The sequence below is a fragment of the Nerophis lumbriciformis genome, linkage group LG07, assembly GCF_033978685.3.
Source record: "Nerophis lumbriciformis linkage group LG07, RoL_Nlum_v2.1, whole genome shotgun sequence".
NCBI classification, from domain to species: Eukaryota; Metazoa; Chordata; class Actinopteri; order Syngnathiformes; family Syngnathidae; genus Nerophis; species Nerophis lumbriciformis.
In genome coordinates, this window is record NC_084554.2 from 40,630,361 (window position 1) to 40,655,027 (window position 24,667).

Here is a 24,667-nt window from a genome sequence, read left to right on the forward strand (position 1 = left end):
CATCCTCAGGCTTCACTACACATCTGAAAACAAAGACCTGAGCTCCACCAGCTTTCCCTTACGTCCACAGACATGGGAGCTGCAAATTTGATCTTTCGTTTGACTTCAGAAAGCAGACAAATGTAGCATGATGTTGCTCAAATGTGAGTGTAATGTTAGCACTTTAGCGCACATAGCGATGCTATAGTTGCAATTGCTTGTGTCTTCCTGTCCCACTCCTTAATGTTGTGTTGTTGTATAAAAGTTGTCACCGTTAATCATTGCAAATATTAAAATAACACTGCCATTTGTTTGTGCTAAAAAAAATTTTTAGTTTGTGCCGTTACGATTTCTAAGTTATTCTAAAAATACATTTTATGACTAGTGACATCATCCAGGCCCCCACCTTGTCAAAATCTCCCCAAATATGTTACATTCGTTTGGCCATGTTTGTGCTGCAAAATTGTTTTTGTGTAACTATAGTTTTTAACCAGCTTCCACACCGTGTCAAAAATCTCCCCAAACTTGTCAAACGTTTGTGCCGCCAATTTTTTTGTGTAACTATTGTAGTTTTTATGTTATTAACGTTTTATAGTTTTTATGTTAACGTTTTGATTCATTACCAGCCCCCCGCACTCCACCTTGTCACAGTCTCCCCAAACGTGTCTCATTTGTTTGTGCTGCAAAATGTTTATGTCTAATTATTATATCTTTTTTTTAAATTATTCATATTTAATAGCATAAACATAACATAAAAACTACAATAGTTAAACAAAACAAGTTTGCAGCACAAACGTAGCACAAATGATTGGGACAAGTTTGGGTAGATTTGAACAATGTGGGGGGTTTATGAATATTAACATGTTCGTAACATAAAAACTATAACACTTTAATAACATAAAAACTATAAAATGTTAATGACATAAAAACTCAATAGCTAGACAAAAAAATTCAGCAGCAAAAATGTAGCACAATCGAATGGAACAAGATTAGGGAGATTTTGACAAGGTGGTTATGGTTATGAATAATAAAACGCTGGTAACATAAAAATTCTAATAGTTAGACAAACCGTAACGGCACAAACAAAAATGTTTCCATCACAAACGTAACACAAACAAATGGCAGAGTTTTTAATATGTGCAGTTATACCGTATTTTCCGCACTTAAAATTATTTTTTTTCCTCAAAACTTGACAGTGCGCCTTATAACCCAGTGCGCCTAATGTACGGAATAATTCTGGTTTTGCTCTCCGACCTCGAAGCTATTTTATTTGGTACATGGTGTAATGATAAGTGTGACCAGTAGATGGCAGTCAAACATAAGAGATACATGGTGAGAGGTATGATGGCAATATGAATCAAGTAAACAACACTAACATTGTATATGTTCCATTGAAATATAGAACATTACATAAGGCGCTCAAAAATCTTTCAAAATGTTTTAGTATGACTTTGGTAAGCTATGAAGCCGCACCGCTTGATGGATTGTCGGCACATTGAACATACGAGTATTATTATGGTCTGTGTATAAGGTAATACATATTATCTGGTGTTTTGTTTCGCAATATTATGCAAAAGCAACTTTTTTTTACCTTTTGGTACCTGCGGATCTGTGTTTGGGATCTGCATAAATCCTGAAAAATTGCATGCGGCCGCCTATGTAGTCCGTACTGACGACGAAGTCGAGAGTCTTCTTCTTTTTCTCTATCTTCTTGTTATGTGAAATTCATCCAGCACTGTTACCATATCTAATATAAAGTAGTGTAAAGTTCTTACTTATATCTGTTAGTAAACTCACCATGAAAGCGCTAAAACATACCGGTGTAGGGAGTTTACATTATTCACCCAAGGAACTTTAGTTATTAGAGTTTCGGTCGGACGGTTTTTCACGGGATGAGGAGATGCTGCTGTTGACTGAAGTAAAGTCTGAATGTCATTAAAACAGCTAGCTCCATCTTTTGACACTTCTTCTACTCCCGTCCTTGCACGCTACACCGCTACAACAAAGATGACGGGGAGAAGACGCTGCTGAAGGTGAGCTACGTAAATAAGACCACCAACAAAACGGCGCATCCTGAAGCGACTGTCAGAAAGCGGCTTGAAGATGATCTGTAAAACATAATCTATGCAACATTTTGACCAAAGAACCACCATTACATGTTATGTCGACCACAAGGAAGTGTTTTACATTTAGAAATATATATAATATATGAAAAAAGATAAAAAATAAAACATTCATCGGCAGTGCGCCTTATAATCCGGTGCGCCCTATGGTCCTGAAAATACAGTATATAACATCTATTACATATACATTGGACAGTGTATATGTAAACTGTGGATAAAGTGCATAATAGCGCTTCTTGGAGACACACTCTGTCGGCGTGTGTGTTTGTGTGTGTTTGCTCGGACCGTAAAACTCTCCAGATTTGGAAGTCAGCCTCTTTCCCTTCCTAAAACAGCACACATCACATGTTCCCGCCAGCCGCTATAAAAATCCAGCAACAAGTACCTGCTGGACCGCTTCTTTGGACCTGCAAGGTCACTTCCAGCTGCAGCTAACAGCGCTGCAGCCACAGGCACTTTTACTTTCTGCCTGAAAAGTGTTTAAAAACAGTTTAACCAATAACCCGGGTGTGAATGATTCGCGATAATTTGGTTCCACTTTGTCTCCCTGCAAACAAATTGCTCATAAATGCTGGGAATCAAGCGCACCTGGTGTGCTGAGGAGATAAACTTGCCTCCTGTGAGAGAAAAGAAGGTCTCACCGTGAGATTGAAATGGACGTCAATACAAACGACCACAAATGACTTCAATCCTTTCCTTTTTTGGTTTGTTTGTAATTGCAGGAACACAACAACCAAATACCGTTTTTCAATTTTTAAATACACTTTTAAAAAATTACATTGAGTGACAATTTAAAAAAAAAGCACAATGAAAAAATAAAATGACATTTTGAAATATTCTATGAGGACTTCTTAACCTTTTTTTTTTTTTACGTCAGGGCTCAACTTTTCCACTTCAGACGGGCCCGTGGCCCACTCAAATATTAACACTGAATTTGTATTCTTACTAGGGATGTTCGATAATGGCTTTTTGCCGATTTCCGATATTCCGATATTGTCCAACTCTTTAATTACCGATACCGATATCAACCGATATATACCGTCGTGGAATTAACACATTATTATGCCTAATTTGGACAACCAGGTATGGTGAAGACAAGGTACTTTTAAAAAATGTGTATAAAATAAAATAAGATAAATGAATTAAAAACATTTTCTTGAATAAAAAAGAAAGTAAAACAATATAAAAACAGTTACATTGAAACTAGTAATTAATGAAAATTAGTCAAATTAACTTTTAAAGGTTAGCACTATTAGTAGACCACAATCATGTGTGCTTACGGACTGTATCCCTTGCAGACTGTATTGATATATATTGATATATAATGTAGGAACCAGAATATTAATAACAGAAAGAAACAACCCTTTTGTGTGAATGAGTGTAAATGGGGGAGGAAGGTTTTTTGGGTTGGTGCACTAATTGTAAGTGTATCTTGTGTTTTTTATGTTGATTTAAGAAAACAAAACAAAAAAAAAAACAAAAAAAAAACGATACCGATAAAAAAACAAAACGATACTGATAATTTCCGATATTACATTTTAACGCATTTATCGGCCGATAATATCGGCAGGCCGATATTATCGGACATATCTAATTCTTACTCATAATTGTAATCATATTCGATAACTACCGTATTTTTCGGACTATAAGTCGCAGTTTTTTTCATAGTTTGGCCGGGCTCCAGTGTGACTTATATATGTTTTTTTCCTTCTTTATAATGCATTTTCGGCAGGTGCGACTTATACTACGGTGCGATTTATACTCCGAAAAATACGGTATATCCAATCTACTTACAATATGACAGGATAAAGTTTGTCAAATGATATGAAATCATGTGTAAATCAAAGATTATCATCAAGGCTGAGATCAGGCTGATTACAAAAACAATCAAATGTACTGCAAAAGAAGGGACTCATTAAAACTGAGAAAAAATAAATGTGCATACTATTACACAGTGCTAAAATAAATCAATTCTAACTAAATGAATCGATCCACAGCAATCACACGGTCACACAATATCCCAATACTATCGAGGGGAAATTACACTTTAACGTCTCTCCGTGGCTTTGACAGTAGGATTGCTCCTTTGCATCTCAAGAGTTGTTTTACTCACTACGATAGGGCAAAACCATCCTTGCCCAGGAACATCCTCCTGGTGTTGGAGTATAAATATTTGGGGTTTTGGCACCAGATCTGACTAGATCTGACCAATATAAATCTAAGACTAGATCTGACCAATCTAAGTCTATGAGCATGAACTGATACAGCCTAGGCGTAACGTCTCCTGAGACAAACCAAACAGTCCAGTTGCGATCGATTGAATGCCCTAAGAAAACATTTTTTAGGAATTTTGCCTATCGTTTACAATCATTATGAGAGACAAGAAGACAACATGTATAGTTTTTTACTTCCTAACATATAAAAATCGGCTCCTCCAAAGTGGTTAGCAATGCAGCTAGTGGGAGCAACCAATTTAACCTCTAAATGACTTTAAAAATGCCAAAGTGAAAGTGACTCACTCGATGCACAGTTGTTCGTCTGGTTCAGCTGGCCAGGGATGTTTCCTGTTGATTTTGGGTAAGCACGCCATTTATGTTGAAATAGCTTGGCTCCAAGTTCCATATTCATAGCATCAAAATCGCTTCCATCCCCCTCTCCCGGCTTCCGTCTGCTCCAACGTCTCACTCTTCCTTCGTGCTCACTTCTATAAGCAGCAGCATATTCAGCTTCAAAAAGTACAAGGTGGTAAATTCTCATTTGTCCAGAAATACCGTATTTTTCGGAGTATAAGTCGCACCGGCCGAAAATACATAATAAAGAAGGAAAAAAACATGTATAAGTCGCACTGGAGTATAAGTCGCATTTTTTGAGGAAATTTATTTGATAAAACCCAACACCAAGAATAAATGATAAATGGGTTGTACTTGTATAGCGCTTTTCTACCTTCAAGGTACTCAAAGCGCTTTGACACTACTTCCACATTTACCCATTCACACACACATTCACACACTGATGGAGGGAGCTGCCATGCAAGGCGTTAACCAGCACCCATCAAGAGCAAGGGTGAAGTGTCTTGCTCAGGACACAACGGACATGACGAGGTTGGTACTAGGTGGGGATTGAACCAGGGACCCTCGGGTTGCGCACGGCCACTCTCCCACTGCGCCACGCAGAATAGACATTTGAAAGGTAATTTAAAATAAATAAAGAATAGTGAACAACAGGCTGAATAAGTGTACGTTATATGAGGTATAAATAACCAACTGAGAACGTGCCTGGTATGTTAACGTAACATATTATGGTAAGAGTCATTCAAATAACTATAACATATAGAACATGCTATACGTTTACCAAACAATCTGTCACTCCTGATCGCTAAATCCCATGAAATCTTATACGTCTAGTCTCTTACGTGAATGAGCTAAGTAATATTATTTGATATTTTACGGTAATGTGTTAATAATTTCACACATAAGTCACTCCTGAGTATAAGTCGCACCCCCGGCCAAACTATGAAAAAAACTGCGACTTATAGTCCGAAAAATACGGTAGTTATCTTCGTTGTCTACTACCATGTCTGCCATGATTAGAAAACACACTCGTGTTTGAATCCTGAAGTGGGAACACACAGAAGTCAGACGTGTGCCCTTGCTCCTGATGGGTGCTGGTTAGCGCCTTGCATGGCAGCTCCCTCCATCAGTGTGTGAATGTGTGTGTGAATGGGTAAATGTGGAAGTAGTGTCAAAGCGCTTTGAGTACCTTGTAGGTAGAAAAGCGCTATACAAATACAACCCAACCCATGGAAACAGAAATCAATGCACTAAGGAAATCAGTAAATATTGAACATATTACATATTGTTATGAAAGTGTCTGTTACTACAATATATATATAGACTTGCAGTGTGTATGTAAAATGTTGATGGAGGGTTTTCAAGTTGTTTTAGAGGGATTTGAAGGCTACAACGGTGACTCTCATTAGCCACATCTTTCAGGCTTTTTATCATTCTTAAAATCGTGAAAAAATAAAAAAGATGTGTCTTCTTATTCCTCATAATGATTGTGAACGATAGGCAAATTCCAAAAAAGTGCAGTTCCCTTTTAACAGCTATGAAGCCAATGACTATCCGTTTAATGAACATCCCCTCTTGGGTCTTGGATCTGTCCCAGAATTGTTATTTGCGGTCACTTAGGGAAAGGCAATGCATGTTGCTGTAAAAAAACTCACATGTTTATGTTGTAGTTCCAGGTTCCAACTAGCTCTTAAGTTAGAGTAACACAGTCTTCCTTATTTAGAGCTCCTAAAATGCACTGAACCCAAACATCTACATGTGTTTTGATGGAAAAATCTTAAACTTTTGGCTAAACTACTTTCTGGTTCTGCTCTCGGAAAACTATGATGACAAGGGAATACCTTTAGTACATCCCAATGCAACAAAACTGCTGATGTCAGTCCAGATTCTGCTAAAACTGCATGCAGAGCTGAACTATCATGACCATCCATCCATCCATCCATCCATTTTTTTTGCATGTCTTGTTATTTAAAAGGGGACCTGCAGTTTTTGGGGGGAATTTTGCCTATCCTTCACAATCTTTATGAGAGACAAGAACACACGTCTTTTTTCTTTTTTTTAGGATTCTAAAGATGATTCAAAAAACGCTTGCAAGATGTAGCCTTGCACCATTGTAGACTTCAAAGCCCTTTAAAACAGCTTCAAAACCCTCCATCAACGTTTTATATACACACTGCAAGTTTATATATAATGCAATAACAGTGGCGTTCTTAAAAATATGTAATATGTTTAATATTTACCGTATTTTGATCATTTTAAGCATTACCGGAACTGATTTTCCGAGTGCATTTATATCCGTTTCCATAGTAGTGCACTTCCGACTTCCAGCAAAAAATGTGTCTGGAAACAAACGCGTATGTTTTCTAATCATGACAGACTAACTTACAGATGACGAAGATTGGTATTTTTGGACAAATGAGGATTCACAACCCTATCTTTTTGAAGCTGAATATACACAGGATGAACTACTGGTTATTGAAGCGAGAGAGGGTGAAACGTTGGCGCAGACGGAAGCCGAGAGAATGAGGTTGGCGTGACTTGACGCTGCTAATGCGGAACTCGGAACCAAGCTATGCCGACATAAATGGAATGCTTACCCAAAATCAACTGGAAAAAACTTTCCCGGCCAGCTGGACCAAACGGACAACTCTCCTTCGAGTGAGCATGATACATGCAGCACATCATGCTTGTCAATACAACTACATACGCTGTCGAGCTAGCTGTGTACAAACAAAACATAAAATGTGGGCTAATACCTTACAGATACTGTAATATAATTGCTCATGTTTTTCAGTCAGTACACGTTGGTGTCCTATCGCATTGTGTTGTGCATTACAAACTCAAAAGTCCTACGTCGCAAGGCGATGTGTTACTACGCTAGAAAAACAGTACTTCAGTGTTCGCTCTTACAATAACTATGCTGCTACAGCTTTGTTATTATACAGGTTACAAAACGTAAAAAAAAAGCATTGTTGGCGATTTTCGGATGCATTTTAAGGTGATTTGAATGCGGAATGGATTGATCCCATTAGCTGCATTGCTAGCCAACGAGAACGAGCTGATTATTACAAATTAGAAGGCAAAGAAAACAACCTTTTGACGTCTTGTCTTTCATAAGGATTGCGACCTAAAACAATGTTACAGTACAATTTTAGCTTCCCTTGTTATCCAAACCAAAAGTGATGCTCCTCACACGGGTTCACAGAACCTTCCCCAGTTTTCATCAACATGGTGAGTCTCCTTCTTTTCACCAGGACTTAGTCGTGTTTCCAAAACTGAGCATTAGACATGTGAAGCACAGTTCTGTTAAACACGACCGCCTCCAGCTCTCTATATTCAAGGAGGACCACAAAACCGGAGGGAATCCTCCGTCTGCTTGAATAACTTTTTAAAATAAACTCAGATGATTTCATTTCACTGGCAGTAAAAATAATGTAAGCAAGCCTGTAAGATCTAACTAATGACATCCATTGCAAGGCATGACTGTATGAAGGCGTATGAATAAATAATGGACCAATGGGGATGTTCTTGCAAAAAAATAAAAAATAGTAGAGATAGGACAGTCGCAAATGAATCAAATCAAGTCAACTTATGAACGGCTCTTTTAAGTGAACGATGAGAACCGATTCCAAGTTGTGAGCTGTTTGTCGGGGAGCCGTTTTTTTTTAATAAACATAAACATAAACATAACTCAGAACTGGCCCGCAGGCCACAGCCGCCTGCTGCTGTTTTGCACGCACCAATACTCCATCAGTGTTGGCGCTAGGAATTTTCAAAATCCATTAAGTCATAAAAATGGGGTCCCACAGTACATTTTTGGAGTCCCACTTTTTTGTAACCGTTTTGAAAACAAATGATAAATGTATGCATTATCATGTTATATCTCACATTCTATGTTGTGTTTTGGAAAAAGGTTGTCATAAACGTTACTTAATTCATTTAAAAAAAAATATCATAATAAAACACATTATTTTGCATATGTAAATTCATTCAGTTATAAAAAAAATTATTAACTTTCTTCTTTCCTTCATGGATCTAAATTTTACCGCTGCCGGTATTTTTTTCCTATATTTTTATTGTAATATTTTCAGAATGTGTTTGTTTTATTTTTGGCCAAAGTAAGACAAAGAAAACAATCTGAAGTTGTCTTTATTTTTTAGATTGTGTGCACAGATTTTCCTGAGCTAAAATGAGTTTGACACCCCTGGTCTAAAGGGAGGTACCGTATTTTTCGGAGTATAAGTCGCTTCGGAGTATAAGTTGCACCAGCCGAAAATGCATAATAAAGAAGGAAAAAAACATATAAGGCGCACTGGAGTATAAGTCGCATTTTTGGGGGAAATTTATTTGATAAAACCCAACACCAAGAATAGACATTTGAAAGGCAATTTAAAATAAATAAAGAATAGTGAACAACAGGCTGAATAAGTGTACGTTATATGACGCATAAATAACCAACTGAGAACGTCGTGCCTGGTATGTTAACGTAACATATTATGGGAAGAGTCATTCAAATAACTATAACATATAGAACATGCTATACGTTTACCAAACAATCTGTCACTCCTAATCGCTAAATCCCATGAAATCTTATACGTCTAGTCTCTTACGTGAATGAGCTAAGTAATATTATTTGATATTTTACGGTATTGTGTTAATAATTTCACACATAAGTCGCTCCTGAGTATAAGTCGCACCCCCGGCCAAACTATGAAAAAAACTGCGACTTATAGTCTGAAAAATACGGTAGTTCAAGCATACACGCACCGGGTATGGTAGCACAATTTCGTACTCACATTTTCATTATGTTATCATTTTTATTGTACTTTTATTTACACTTTTTATACCCATCAATGCATTTTATTCTAACTCATTGTGTATTTTGTTCGATATTGTTAAAATAGTACACATTTTTTAACGAGTGCGGTCACTGCCAAAGCATGGAAATATGCAACTGTCTTATGGAATGTTTACAATGAAATTAATTATCGCCAATATTTCAGAATAATTTCCACCAATAGAGTAATGTTTGTGTAAATTAAATTATTCTGATCTACATTTTATTGTACAACTGATACTGGTGATTTTTTCTTTGATAAAAAAACTGTAAAAAAACCCCGACTATAATAAAAAAAAAACTATAAAGAGCCAGTCTTTTGAAAGGAACGGCTCCTCACGATCTGGCTCCCTTCAAATGCCTTCTCTACAAACTAGTGTTGACTTGTTCCGGTATTTGGTGGACTTTGATATCAACACTTGTCAAAATATTTGGAAAGTATTTCAGAAAAGAGCATCAGTCAACAGAATTGTTTTCAATGAAAATTTTGTCGTGAAAAGCTAAAAGGAAGTGGCGCTAACACACAGAGAGACACAAATGTTTGTTCAGGTTTACCAACCAATGGTGAGGAAACAATCAAACGGAGAGTAAACCTTCATTTCAATTGCAAATGGACTTTTTCTTTTTTTTTTTTTTTTTTGCAAGTGTGCTGAAAAACAACGCAGCTGCAACCCAGCTGAGCACACAACACAAGCAGAAGAAGAAGAAGATCTTTGGACCTCCCAAGAATTGATTACGTGGACCCCGACTTAAACAAGTTGAAAAACTTATTCGGGTGTTACCATTTAGTGGTTAATTGTACGGAATATGTACTGAACTGTGCAATCTACTAATACAAGATTCAATTAATCAATCAAAACCAACTAACTACCACTAAAACAAAGGCTATTGTGAGCATGAGGATGCTGAAGTCATCAGACAAGCATCACAGTCACCTGCTTGTTTTCCAGCTCCATCTTTTCCGCCCTGACTAACTCTTTCCAGGCTCCATCTGAGCTGGCCGACACCAGGTTGCCAGTCGCTCCCAGAACAACAAACACGTGGCATCTTTTTTCAATGCGATGTTCCTCTAAAATTGCTCTGCCGTTTCCTACCAGGAATGCTGTTCACTGTATTTTGGGTCCCGTCCCACGTCCTGGCAAACACAGGACGCACTGTTTGACCCTCACAGCATGGCACTTTGCAGGGTTGCATGCTGAGAGAGTCCTACTGCTTTACGTTAATGGCTACTTTCACAGTGTTGACGCCTCGTTTTAACCTACAAAACCCAAAAACAGTGAAGTTGGCACGTTGTGTAAATCGTAAATAAAAACAATACAATGAGTTGCAAATCATTTTCAATTTATATTCAATCTAATAGACTGCAAAGACAACATTATTTTGCAAATAATCATTAACTTAGAATTTAATGGCAGCAACACATTGCAAAAAAGTTGGCACAGGGGCATTTTTACCACTGTGTTACATGGCCTTTCCTTTTAACAACACTCAGTAAACTTTTGGGAACTGAGGAGACCATTTTTTTAAGCTTTTCAGGTGGAATTATTTCCCATTCTTGCTTGATGTACAGCTTAAGTTGTTTAACAGTCCGAGGTCTCCGTTGTGGTATTTTATGCTTCATAATGTGCCACACATTTTCAATGGGAGACAGGTCTGGACTACAGGCAGGCCAGTCTAGTACCCGCACTCTTTTACTACGAAGCCACACTGTTGTAACACGTCCAGAATGTGGCTTGGCATTGTCTTGCTGAAATAAGCAGGGGCGTCCATGAAAAAGACGTTGCTTGGATGGCAGCATATGTTGCTCCAAAACCTGTATGTACCTTTCAGCATTAATGGTGCCTTCACAGATGTGTAAGTTACCCATGCCTTGGGCACTAATACACCCCCATACCATCACAGATGCTGGCTTTTCAACTTTGCGCCTATAACAGTCCGGATGGTTCTTTTCCTCTTTGTTCCGGAGGACACGACATCCACAGTTTCCAAAAACAATTTGAACTGTGGACTCGTCAGACCACAGAACACTTTTCCACTTTGCATCAGTCCATCTTAGATTATCTCGGGCCCAGCAAAGCCGGCGGCGTTTCTGGGTGTTGTTGATAAATAGCTTTCGCTTTGCATAGTAGAGTTTTAACTTGCACTTACAGATGTAGCGACAAACTGTAATTACTAACAGTGGTTTTCTGAAGTGTTCCTGAGCCCATGTGGTGATATCCTTTATACACTGATTTTGCTTTTTGATGCAGTACCGCCTGAGGGATCGAAGCATCGGGCCTTCAATGTTCGTTTTTCGTAGATGGTGAAATGCCTAAATTCCTTGCAATAGCTCATTGAGAAATGTTGTTCTTAAACTGTTCGGCAGTTTGCTCACACATTTGTTGACAAAGTGGTGACCCTCGCCCCATCCTTGTTTGTGAAAGACTGAGCATTTCATGGAAGCTGCTTTTATACCCAATCATGGCACCCACCTGTTCCCAATTAGCCCGTTCCCCCGTGGGATGTTCCAAATAAGTGTTTGATGAGCCTTCCTCAACTTTGTCAGTCTTTTTTGCCACTTGTGCCAGCTTTTTTTAAACATGTTGCAGGCATCAAATTCCAAATGAGCTAATATTTGCAAAAAAGTTTACCAGTTCGAACGTGAAGTATCTTGTCTTTGCAGTCTATTCAATTGAATATAGGTTGAATAGGATTTGCAAATCATTGTATTCTGTTTTTATTTATGATTTACACAACGTGCCAACTTCACTGGTTTTAGGTTTATTACTTTAGCATCTGAAGCCATGTAAATGACTTAAAAAAACACACTTTTCTCGATATCTGAGCAAACATGCTAAAGGCTAACAACAACAATGCGTTTTCAAACATCATATTGAACCAGGAAGATAACCATGCCATTCAACAAATTAGCAATACACATTTTTTTTTTGGCAAACACAACTTGCATGAGTCAGCAGGCTCAAATTTACTACATCAGTGAGTAGTTAGTGAAATGAGATAGCAAGCTAATGCTAACTGCGTGGCTCGCTGGATAACATTAACTGTATTTGCTCAAGGGCTAGCTGACTTGCTTCAGTGTAAAGGCATCTGAAGCAATTAACAGCAACAAAAAACGTCCCTACCAACTTTTCAATGTGTTTTAGCTGCCGTAGAAAATGCTAACAACAACCATCACAAAGAAGTAATAATGCTTCCTTAATATCGCATTGAACCAACATGCCACTTTGAAGATGCCAGACTACAAACCCCAAAACCAGTGAAGTTGGCACGTTGTGTAAATCGTAAATAAAAACAGAATACAATGATTTGCAAATCCTCCTCAACCTATATTCAATTGAATAGACTGCAAAGACAAGATACTTAACGTTCGAACTGAGAAACTTTGTTATTTTTTGCAATTATTAGTTCATTTGGAATTTGATGCGTGCAACATGTTTTAAAAAAGCTGGCACAAGTGGCAAAAAAGACTGAGAAAGTTGAGGAATGCTCATCAAACACTTATTTAGAACATCCCACAGGTGTACAGGCTAATTGGGAACTGGTGGGTGCCATGATTGGGTATAAAAGCAGCTTCAATGAAATGCTCAGTCATTCACAAACAAGGATGAGGCGAGGGTCACCACTTTGTGAACAAATGCGTGAGTAAATAGTTGAACAGTTTAAGAACAACATTTCTCAACCAGCTATTGCAAGGAATTTAGGGATTTCACCATCTACGGTCCGTAGCATCATCAAAAGGTTCAGAGAATCTGGAGAAATCACTGCACGTAAGCGGCAATGCCCATGACCTTCGATCCCTCAGGCGGTACTGCATCAAAAACCAACATCAGTGCGAAAAGGATATCACCACATGGGCTCAGGAGCACTTTTTCATGGACGCCCCTCCTTATTTCAGCAAGACAATGCCAAGCCTCACCTTGCACGTGTTAAAACAGCGTGGCTTTGTAGTAAAAGAGTGTGGGTCTTAGACTGGCCTGCCTGTAGTCCAGACCCCGGACTGTTGAACAACTTAAGCTGTACATCAAGCAAGATTGGGAAATAATTCCACCTGAAAAGCTTCAAAAATTGGTCTCCTCAGTTCCCAAATGTTTACTGAGTGTTGTTAAAAGGAAAGGCCATGTAACACAGTGGTAAAAATGCCACTGTGTCAATTTTTTTTTGCAATGTGTTGCTGCCATTAAATTCTAAGTTAATGATTATTTGCAAAAAAAAAAAAAATACGTTTCTCAGTTCCAACATTAAGTATTTTGTCTTTGCAGTCTATTCAATTGAATACAAGTCGAAAAGGATTTGCAAATCATTGTATTCTGTTTTTATGTACGAATTACACAACGTGCCAACTTCACTGGTTTTGGGTTTTGTACCAATAAAAATCTGAAATGCGGTGTTTGCCTAATTTTTGCGACATTAGCCAAGTAGCAAGTAAAATGGTTTGCGAGCCAATGCTAACTGTGTTGCTACATTAGCTCTAAGGCTAGCAATTGTGTTAGCAAAAAACTCAAAAAGCTTGGAAGTAGCCTCATTTTACCTCAAATTTAGTGGTTACCAACCCAAACTACATCTTTAAATGCAAAATGTGTTGACATCATTAAATAGGTTAGCAGTGTAGAACCCGGTTGTTATTCCTCTCCCTTCCTGTGGTTAGTGTTGTTTCTTCTCTATGCTTCATTGTCTATTTTAAAGCAGTTTGACCTTTTTGTGCACACACATAAAATGTACACATTCGACAAGGAGAGTTCAAAAGAAAAAGTGACGTGTGACATGATGGCCGCCACTTCCCGCGTTTGTCTTCGCACTTTGAAGCGAGCTGTCCGTCCCTAAGAGCGGCGCACTCTTAAGAGGTCCTTGTTTGGGCGCGAGTAAATTTAGCCATTCCTGTTTTTACCCCCACCTCCCTCTTGTTTTGATTTGTAGTCTTCGCTGGAGATCGTCTCGCAGATAACACGTTTCCTTCTCAAAACACAATAAAACTTGCGTCCGAAAGCGGGGTGACTTGTCGAAACTCATAAATAAACCCATGACAACTCAGATGCAGCTAACTCTTCAAACATAAGTTATGAATTCTTATTAATATTGATACTGTTGTTGATATTATTCCTTTTTGTTTGACTGCTTTTGGATTGTTTTGTGTCATGTTTGTGTGTCCTCTCAATTGCTCTGTTTATTGCTATTCTGAATGTTGCTGGGTTGGGTTTGGTTTTGGAATTTAAATTGCATTATTATGGTATTATTGTGTTGGATTGATTAATTAAAAAAAATACTATTAAATAATAAGTTATATTCTTTATTTACTTCAATGACAGGGAGGGTCCGTGGAGCCCCTCGCCATGTCCTTCTTAAAATAACTGAATTGTTCTTACTTTATGTTAGCTTCATTTTAAAGGGTTTTATTGCGTTTGTGTTTCTGAGCTAACACGCTTAAGGCTAACATGCACTGAAATTTCTGTTATGTGGTGGCTTCCACGCGAATCTTTATTTTTTTGTTCACTTTTAAAGTCAGTGAACTGCGGACCAGATGACGAACATTAGACTGCAGCAGAAGCCAGCTTGTATTTGGACAAGATCCTCCTTGGAAAGAAATACAACACGGTGGCTACTTCTTTCAAACGCCTGATGAGCTCTGACTGAAAAGTTTACATTCTTTGATTATCCAAAGACTTCTGTTCATTTTAACCAGTCCGGTGTGCACCCGAATGTCAATTATGTGCACAGATTTGTTTAGGAAAGTCACCAAATTGTCTTCGTGATTGCTTTCAGGCGCCCACAACTCAACTAAAAGCAATATTTTACAAGTAAACACATGACTTTTTCCAAATATTGTTACATATGTTAGTTTTTAGTATAGCTTTAGTTCAGTTAAAGTTAGCTAGGATAATTTAGAAAGCTTATTTTAGGTTCAAGGTAATAATGTTGAGCTCGCGCGCTACTGTTTTTTAACGTTAGCAAACCAAAAATGGCCCCGTCAGCGAACTTTAGACATCCCTAGCAGACTCATTTGACCGGACAAGCTAATGTTTGCTTCTTCCCCAACTATCCTTTGAAAAACGGAATTGTCCCGAATTTAGAAACAGAAGTATACGTCCCTCATTAAACTGAAAAGGGACCAAGGGAGTCAAAATGAGTCTGTAAAATGTCAATGCCTCAGCTTGGAGGCAGCTAGCTGTACCATGAATTGATTAACGTGGACCCCGACTTAAACAAGTTGAAAAACTTATTCGGGTGTTACCATTTAGTGGTCATTTGTACGTAATATGTACTGTACTGTGCAATCTACTAATACAAGTTTCAATCAATCAATCAATCAATCAAAGCTCGCTGGTTAGCTAGCTAAAGTTACCCATATAGCGTCTGCTGCTGTTTGAACTCCAAATGTGACTTTTAAAGGTTGTGACATATTGTCTTTAAAGGGAGCAAAAACAAACATTTGCTCAAATATTAGTACAAAAAATAATTTCACATCAAATAAAAAAAGACCAAGGTTTCTTCTATTTATTTTTCAAGAAGTTAGCAGTTTTAGTTAGCAATGTCATTTTTCTTTTTTTAAAGTAAATTCATTATTCTTAGGCCAATAAAGCTGACTATATTAGCTTTTATTTCTGCTTCAGTGAATAAAATGTTGCAATATCGAGTTAGCAATGTTAGCCGCGTCGCTAGCGGCTAACATATGCCAAATGAGTTAGCGCAGTAAAAATAGCTCTGTGGCTAGCAGACTCATTATTAAGTAAGCTATGTATGATGTATAGCTAGCAGACATAATTAAGTTAGCAATGTAGCTTGCATGACCAAGATAAAAAAAACATTAAGCCGTTTAGTTATTGCTAAGTGCTAAAGACACTAAGTGTTTGCCTTAAATTTTTATATACGGTCGTGGTCAAAAGTTTACATACACTTGTAAACAACATAATGTCATGGCTGTCGTGAGTTTCCAATAATTTCTACAACTCTTTTATTTTGAGATAGAGTTATTGGAGCACATAATTGTTGGTCACCAAAAAACATTCATGAAGTTTGGTTCTTTTATGAATTTATTATGGATCTACTGAAAATGTGAATTTTTGTTTCATCTGACATCACATGGACAAAGATAAGACCTTCTGGAGGAAAGTTCTATGGTCAGATGAAACAAAAATTGAGCTGTTTGGCCACAATACCCAGCAATATGTTTGGAGAAGAAAAGGTGAGGCCTTTATTCCCAGGAACACCAGGCCTACCATCAAGCATGGTGGTGGTAGTATTATGCTCTGAGCCTGTTTTGCTGCCAATGGAACTGGTGCTTTACAGAGAGTAAATGGGACAATGAAAAAGGAGGATTACCTCCAAATTCTTCAGGACAACCTAAAATCATCAGCCCGGAGGTTGGGTCTTGGGCGCAGTTGGGTGTTCCAACAGGACAATGACCCCAAACATACGTCAAAAGTGGTAAAGGAATGGCTAAATCAGGCTAGAATTAAGGTTTTAGAATGGCCTTCCCAAAGTCCTGACTTAAACTTGTGGACAATGCTGAAGAAACAAGTCCATGTCAGAAAACCAACACACTTTGCTGAACTGCACCAATTTTGTCAAGAGGAGTGGTCAAACATTCAACCAGAAGCTTGCCAGAGGCTTGTGGATGGCTACCAAAAGCGCCTTATTGCAGTGAAACTTGCCAAGGGACATGTACGCAAATATTAACATTGCTGTATGTATACTTTTGACCCAGCAGATTTGGTCACATTTTCAGTAGACCCATAATAAATTCATAAAAGAACCAAACTTCATGAATGTTTTTTGTGACCAACAAGTATGTGCTCCAATCACTCTATCACAAAAAAATAAGAGTTGTAGAAATGATTGGAAACTCAAGACAGCCATGACATTATGTTCTTTACAAATGAATGTAAACTTTTGACCACGACTGTATATATATACATATATATATAGTGTTAAATTAATGTTAATGATATTTGCCCGATAATTTTGACTACACCAGCTTTTATTTCACTTTAGTTAGCTTTAGTTGAGGTGGAGTTTGTTGAGGTATCGCGCTATTGTTAGCAATGTACTAACAATGAAATTGTGATGTATCATGTTTAGAGATGTCCGATAATGGCTTTTTTTGCCGATATTCCGATATTGTCCAACTCTTAATTACCGATTACGATATCAACCGATACGGATATATACAGTCGTGGAATTAACACATTACTATGCCTAATTTTGTTGTGATGCCCCGCTGGATGAATTAAACAATGTAACAAGGTTTTCCAAAATAAATCAACTCAAGTTATGGAAAAAAAATGCCAACATTTAAGGTTTATTGGCGCTCTGTACTTCTCCCTACGTCCATGTACACAGCGGTGTTTTAAAAAGTCATACATTTTACTTTTTGAAACAGATACCGATAATTTCCGATAATACATTTTAAAGCATTTATCGGCCGATATTATCGGACATCTCTAATCATGTTGTATGGTGGAAATAAACACAAACTCAACTCAACTCAATGTTACCTGTGTGTCTAGTGGAGCCATACGTGTTAGCTCTGTAGCGAGCAAACATATCTTCTTTAGTAAGCGCTACGTTAGCCGTATGGCTAGCAAAATGGTTAGCCTGCTATAATTGAAATGAGCGGTTGCCAAGCGCAAAAAGCGTACATAGAAATATAAACGGACGCCAATTTTATCTCATCGTCGATGTGTTCAAATACTGACATTTCGCACCGGCCAAAAATGCATAATAAAGAAGGAAAAAAACATATATATGCGTCTTTTCATGAACCGGAAACCTGTCGCTTAGTAGGAGCCATTTTGTGGTCTTTACAGATGTAAACACACAAAGGAAATGAAACGTAATATCCGCGCGCTTCTTCTTCTTCTTCTACGCGGGCGGGTGGTTGCTTACAGTAGAAGAAGAAGCGCTTCCTGTTCTATGGGGGCGGGTGCTTACCTTGGCGGTTGCTTGCGTAGAAGAAGAAGCACTTCCTCTTCTACGGGGAAAAAAGATGGCGGCTGTTTACCGTAGTTGCGAGACCGAAACTTTATGAAAATGAATCTTAATATTAATCCATATATAAAGCGCACCGGGTTATAAGCCGCACTGTCAGCTTTTGAGTAAATTTGTGGTTTTTAGGTGCGGCTAATAGTGCGGAAAATACGGTAACCAACTGAGAACGTGCCTGGTATGTTTACATAACATATTATGGTAAGAGTCATTCAAATAACTATAACATATAGAACATGCTATACGTTTACCAAACAATCTGTCACTCCTAATCGCTAAATCCCATGAAATCTTATACGTCTAGTCTCTTACGTGAATGAGCTAAATAATATTATTTGATATTTTACGGTAATGTGTTAATAATTTCACACATAAGTCGCTCCTGAGTATAAGTCGCACCCCCGGCCAAACTATGAAAAAAACTGTGACTTATAGTCCGAAAAATACGGTATACTGACTTGGCTAAAGAAAAAGTTGAGTTATCCAGCATGTGACCCATGACCTCAGTCTGCAACGTTCAATGCCAGCTTCCTTCCTGTCTCAAAATTAGGGAGTGTTTCCTTTATTTTTTATCGCTGAATAGTTCCAAGACTCTTGTTTAATTCTAAATGACACGGCGAACAATTACGCTCTGTCGGGACCACTCACCCTCGTTAAGGAGAGTCCTAATTAGTGGCGGAGAGGTGCGGGGGACAATGCTGCCTTTGTGACATGCCAGGTTCCAGTGCCTGACAGGGGAGGACACTTGAACGCATCACAAAGCACGCCAGCCGCTTCTTCCTGATATCACTCCCAGGAATTCGGGGACTTCCACCTTCATCGCGGCTAATTGCGACGTGTCATGTTCAGGGACTCGGGACATTAAAGCGTCTTGTTGTGGGCGCTGATCTTATCCAATGCAAACATGGACTTTCTCAGGGTGATTAGGGTAATAATTGGCAGTGCACCAGATAAGAGTTATAAACAATCCTCTTGAGAAATGTGTCTACACTGGAGCATGTAGTCTCACAGTTTTCATTTGATTCAACTGTTTTATTTCATTTTAAAATGTGACATTGGCTAATAAGATAAACTGTGATAGTAATAAAAAATATTTTAAAAATATCATTTATTAAAACTGGGGACCGCGCCCACACATTGGGTACCCCGACAACATGGGTGCCCTTAATTTTTCCACTGAGAGGGGGGGGGGGGGGGGGGGGGGGGGGTTAATGGTATTTATTTATTTATTTATTTATTTGGCATAAAGAAATACAATCATGTGTGCTTACAGACTGTATCCCTGCAGACTGTATTGATTTAATATTGATATATAATGTATATATTGTGTTTTTTATGTTGATTTAATAAAAATAAAAAAAAATTATATATATATATATATATATATATATTTATTTATTTTTTTAATTTTTATTTCTTGTGCGGCCGTGGCCCGGTGGTTGGGGACCACTGACTTAGATGACGTGGCAGGTCATTTAAATGTTGTGGCGGGCCACTTAAATGTTGTGGCGGGCCACTTGAAATTATATAGCAAGCCACATAAATGATGTGGCATGTCACAGAAAAGCTGTGGCGGGCCACTTTAAATTATATAGCGGGCCACTTAAATGACGTGGTGGGCCACTTAGATCAGTGGTCCCCAACCTTTTTGTAGCTGCAGACCGGTCAACGCTTGAAAATATGTCTCACGGACCGGGGGGGGTAAATGGTATTTATTTATTTATTTGTTTATTTTTTTGGCATAAAGAAATACAATCATGTCTGCTTACGGACTGTATCCCTGCAGACTGTATTGATTTAATATTGATATATAATGTATATATTGTGTTTTTTATGTTGATTTAATTAAAAAAAAAAAAAAAAAAAAAATATATATATATATATATATATATATATATATATATATATATATATATATTTATTTTTTTAATATATATATATATTTATTTATTTTATTTTTTATTTTTTTCCCAATGTTGTGGCGGGCCACTTGAAATGATATAGCAGGCCACATAAATGACATGGCATGTCACAGAAAAGCTGTGGTGGGCCAATTTAAATTATATAGCGGGCCACTTAAATGACGTGGTGGGCCACTTAAATAACTTGGTGGGCCATTTAAATGACCGGGTGGACCACTTAGATGATGTGGCAGGTTACTTAAATGTTGTGGCGGGCCACTTGAAATGATATAGCAGGCCACATAAATGACATGGCATGTCACAGAAAAGCTGTGGTGGGCCAATTTAAATTATATAGCGGGCCACTTAAATGACGTGGTGGGCCACTTAAATAACTTGGTGGGCCATTTAAATGACCGGGTGGACCACTTAGATGATGTGGCAGGTTACTTAAATGTTGTGGCGGGCCACTTGAAATGATATAGCAGGCCACATAAATGACATGGCATGTCACAGAAAAGCTGTGGCGGGCCAATTTAAATTATATAGCGGGCCACTTAAATGACGTGGTGGGCCACTTAAATAACTTGGTGGGCCATTTAAATGACCGGGTGGACCACTTAGATGATGTGGCAGGTTACTTAAATGTTGTGGCGGGCCATTTTAAAAGATATAGCAGGCCACATAAATTATGTAGCAGGTCACTTAAATGTTGTGGCGGGCCACTTTGAATTATATAGCGGGCCACTTGAATGATATTGCGGGCCACTAAAATGACGTGACGGGCCACATAAACGATATTGCAGGCCACTTTAAATCAAATCTGGCACGCAAACCTCGAGTCTGACACCTGTGACGTAAAGGACCTACAGAAGTTAGACGAAGAGAAAAGTTTCCTTCATTATTCTGAAGCAGCTGTGAATTCAAAAGTGTTTTCTTTATGTTTCTCAAGCTCAGCTTTCTCCCTCTCAAACCCCTGCCTTGGGGAATGTACCCAGTGGTCGCCATACTTGAGGCCGGTACGCTAGTTTCACTTATAGTATCTTGTAGAAATGTACAAAAAAAAGTAGTGGAGATGACAACAACGTGACCTACTTTGCATCTCAACTAGTATCCTGCATGCAAACCTGCTGAGTCATTCATTCTCTGCTGGTGATGCAGCGCAAGCATCAGAACCAGAGGAAGAGGTGACACCTACCGTCCAGCTGGTACCCGGAGGAGCAGCTCAGCACGTTGAGAAATAATCCAACAAACCAGGGAGAAATCCTGCAGGAGAAAGAAAAAAGTCAGGGAAAGTTGTCTACAAGAAAAATAAAAAGTGATTATTTACCGTGAGATCATCTTGCCACGCTTTGAATGATGGCGATTAGATCCTGCTCATGTGCGAGAGATGGAGTCCACTCTGACTCCTGCGGGTTTGCGCCAAGCTTAAAAATCTTACTTCTCCTCCTCCTCTTTCCCTCCCTCTCTCCTCCCCTCGCTCCCGGTCCAAACAAAGGCAGCTTCAGTGCATCAGCTTCCCTAAAAAAAAAAAAAAGGGTGGGCTGAAACCTGACTCCAGCGGACCACCGGCTTCTAATCCTGTCCCCCCCCCCCCCCCCAGCCCCTTACGCACACACAAATTAACACACTGCAGTCAAGTCCTTCCTCCGCTTACTTTCACTCTGATTTAAAACGTGGGAGTCGTGTGGCCTTGACCTTAAAGGAGCTGACGCATCATCGCCGCCATCAATTTTTCCTTGATTATAAAAAAAGTCAACGCGACATTTATTAACGCAGAAATTTGTGTTTGACAATTGCTCCCAAAGGAACGGGAAGTCCAAATAAGGACATTTTACAACCAATGTTAGGAGAGTCCAAAATGCACAACCAATCACAGTGCAAACTTTATATAAGTCATTCTATCGCTATAGAGCAGGCCTGGGCAATTATTTTGACTCGGTGGGCCAAATTTAGAGGAAAAAATGTGTCTGGGGGCCGGTATATCTATCTATCTATCTATCTATGTATACATACAGTCGTGGTCAAAAGTTTACATACATTTGTAAAGAACATAATGTTATGGCTGTCTTGAGTTTCCAATAATTTATAACTCTTAATTTTTTGTGATACAGCTCAATTTTTGTTTCATCTGACCACAGAACATTCCTGCAGAAGGTCTTATCTTTGGCCATGTGATTTCAGATTAAACAAAAATGGAGCTGTTTGGGTACTCCGGCTTCCTCCCACCTCCAAAGACATGCACCTGGGGATAAGTTGATTGGCAACACTAAATTGGCCCTAGTGTGTGAATGTTGTCTGTCTATCTGTGTTGGCCCTGCGATGAGGTGGCGACTTGTCCAGGGTGTACCCCGCCTTCCGCCCGATTGTAGCTGAGATAGGCTCCAGCGCCCCCCGCGACCCCAAAGGGAATAAGCGGTAGAAAATGGATGGATGGATGGATGGAGCTGTTTGGCCACAATACCCAGCAATATGTTTGGAGGAGAAAAGGTGAGGCCTTTAATCCCAGGAACACCAATCCTACCGTCAAGCATGGTGGTGGGAGTATTATGCTCTGGGCCTGTTTTGCTGCCAATGGAACTGGTGCTTTACAGAGAGTGAAAAAGGAGGATTACCTCCAAATTCAGGACAACCTATAATCATCAGCCCGGAGGTTGGCTCTTGGGCGCAGTTGGGTGTTCCAACAGGACAATGACCCCAAACACACGTCAAAAGTGGTAAAGGAATGGCTAAACCAGGCTAGAATTAAGGTTTTAGAATGAGCTTCCCAAAGTCCTGACTTAAACATGTGGACAATGCTGAAGAAACAAGTCCATGTCAGAAAACCAACACATTTAGCTGAACTGTGTCATGTCTTTGTGATCATGTTTTGTTTAGTGATGTCCTGTTGGTTTTTGGACTCTTTTTTTCTGTTTACGCTCCATTGTTTTGGTCACCATGGTTACTTATTAGTTTCACCTGTCACTTGTTTGGACTCACGCACCTGTTGCGAATCATGTCACTGTTATTTAAGCCTGTCATTTTCGGTTGGTCGTCCTGGCGACATTATCTGCTGTTACCTCTGTTCATGCTCGTTTCATGCCATAGATTCCTGCTCTGCCTAGTTTTTGTTATTAATGCCACAGTTAGTGATTTTTGTTTCATGTCCATAGTTTCTGCCCAAGTTCTAGTTTATGTTTATACGCTAAGTTTGTACCTCCGCCTTGTGCGCGCCTTTTGTTGGTTATTTTCATAGTTATAACTACATCATGTATCTACCTTCATCCGATGTCCAGTCCAGTTCTCTTGCATGTCGGGAAAGAAATCCACGCATGAAACTGCGCCATAGTCCACGTCGTCGTGACAAACTGCACCAATTTTGTCAAGAGGAGTGGTCAAAAATTCAACCAGAAGCTTGCCAGAAGCTTGTGGATGTCGACCATAAGCACCTTATTGCAGTGAAACTTGCCAAGGGACATGTAAGCAAATATTAAAGGGGAACATCATCACCAGACCTATGTAAGCGTCAATATATATCGTGATGTTGCAGAAAAAAGACCATATATTTTTTTAACCGATTTCCGAACTCTAAATGGGTGAATTTTGGTGAATTAAACGCCTTTCTAATATTCGCTCTCGGAGCGATGACGTCACAACGTGGCGTCACATCGGGAAGCAATCCGCCATTTTCTCAAACACATTACAAACACAGAGTCAAATCAGCTCTGTTATTTTCCGTTTTTTCGACTGTTTTCCGTACCTTGGAGACATCATGCCTCGTCGGTGTGTTGTCGGAGGGTGTAACAACACGAACAGGGACGGATTCAAGTTGCACCAGTGGCCCAAAGATGCGAAAGTGGCAAGAAATTGGACGTTTGTTCCGCACACTTTACCGATGAAAGCTATGCTACGACAGAGATGGCAAGAATGTGTGGATATCCTGCGACACTCATAGCAGATGCATTTCCAACGATAAAGTCAAAGAAATCTGCCGCCAAACCCCCATTGAATCTGCCGGAGTGTGTGAGCAATTCAGGGACAAAGGTCCTCGGTAGCACGGCAAGCAATGGCGGCAGTTTGTTCCCGCAGACGAGCGAGCTAAACCCCATATCGACCCTAGCTTCCCTGGCCTGCTGACATCAACTCCAAAACTGGACAGATCAGCTTACAGGAAAAGAGCGCGGATGAGGGTATGTCTACAGAATATATTAATTGATGAAAACTGGGCTGTCTGCACTCTCAAAGTGCATGTTGTTGCCAAATGTATTTCATATGCTGTAAACCTAGTTCATAGTTGTT

The 24,667-nt window shown here is 39.0% G+C and overlaps 1 protein-coding gene across 2 annotated transcripts in view; it reads right to left on the minus strand.

Annotated features, from left to right (window-relative positions):
- LOC133609499 (uncharacterized) overlaps positions 1-21,865 on the minus strand; it is an 80,635-nt gene extending 58,770 nt beyond the window's left edge. For both annotated transcript variants that reach the window (XM_061965110.1, XM_072913520.1), the window contains exons 1-2: positions 21,720-21,865; positions 21,588-21,655 (exon numbers count right to left, since the gene is read on the minus strand). In XM_061965110.1, the coding sequence (XP_061821094.1) occupies positions 21,588-21,655; positions 21,720-21,730 (79 nt within the window). In that variant the 5' untranslated portion in view covers positions 21,731-21,865. The remainder of the gene's footprint in view (positions 1-21,587; positions 21,656-21,719) is intronic.
- Between the last annotated feature and the right edge of the window lie 2,802 nt (positions 21,866-24,667).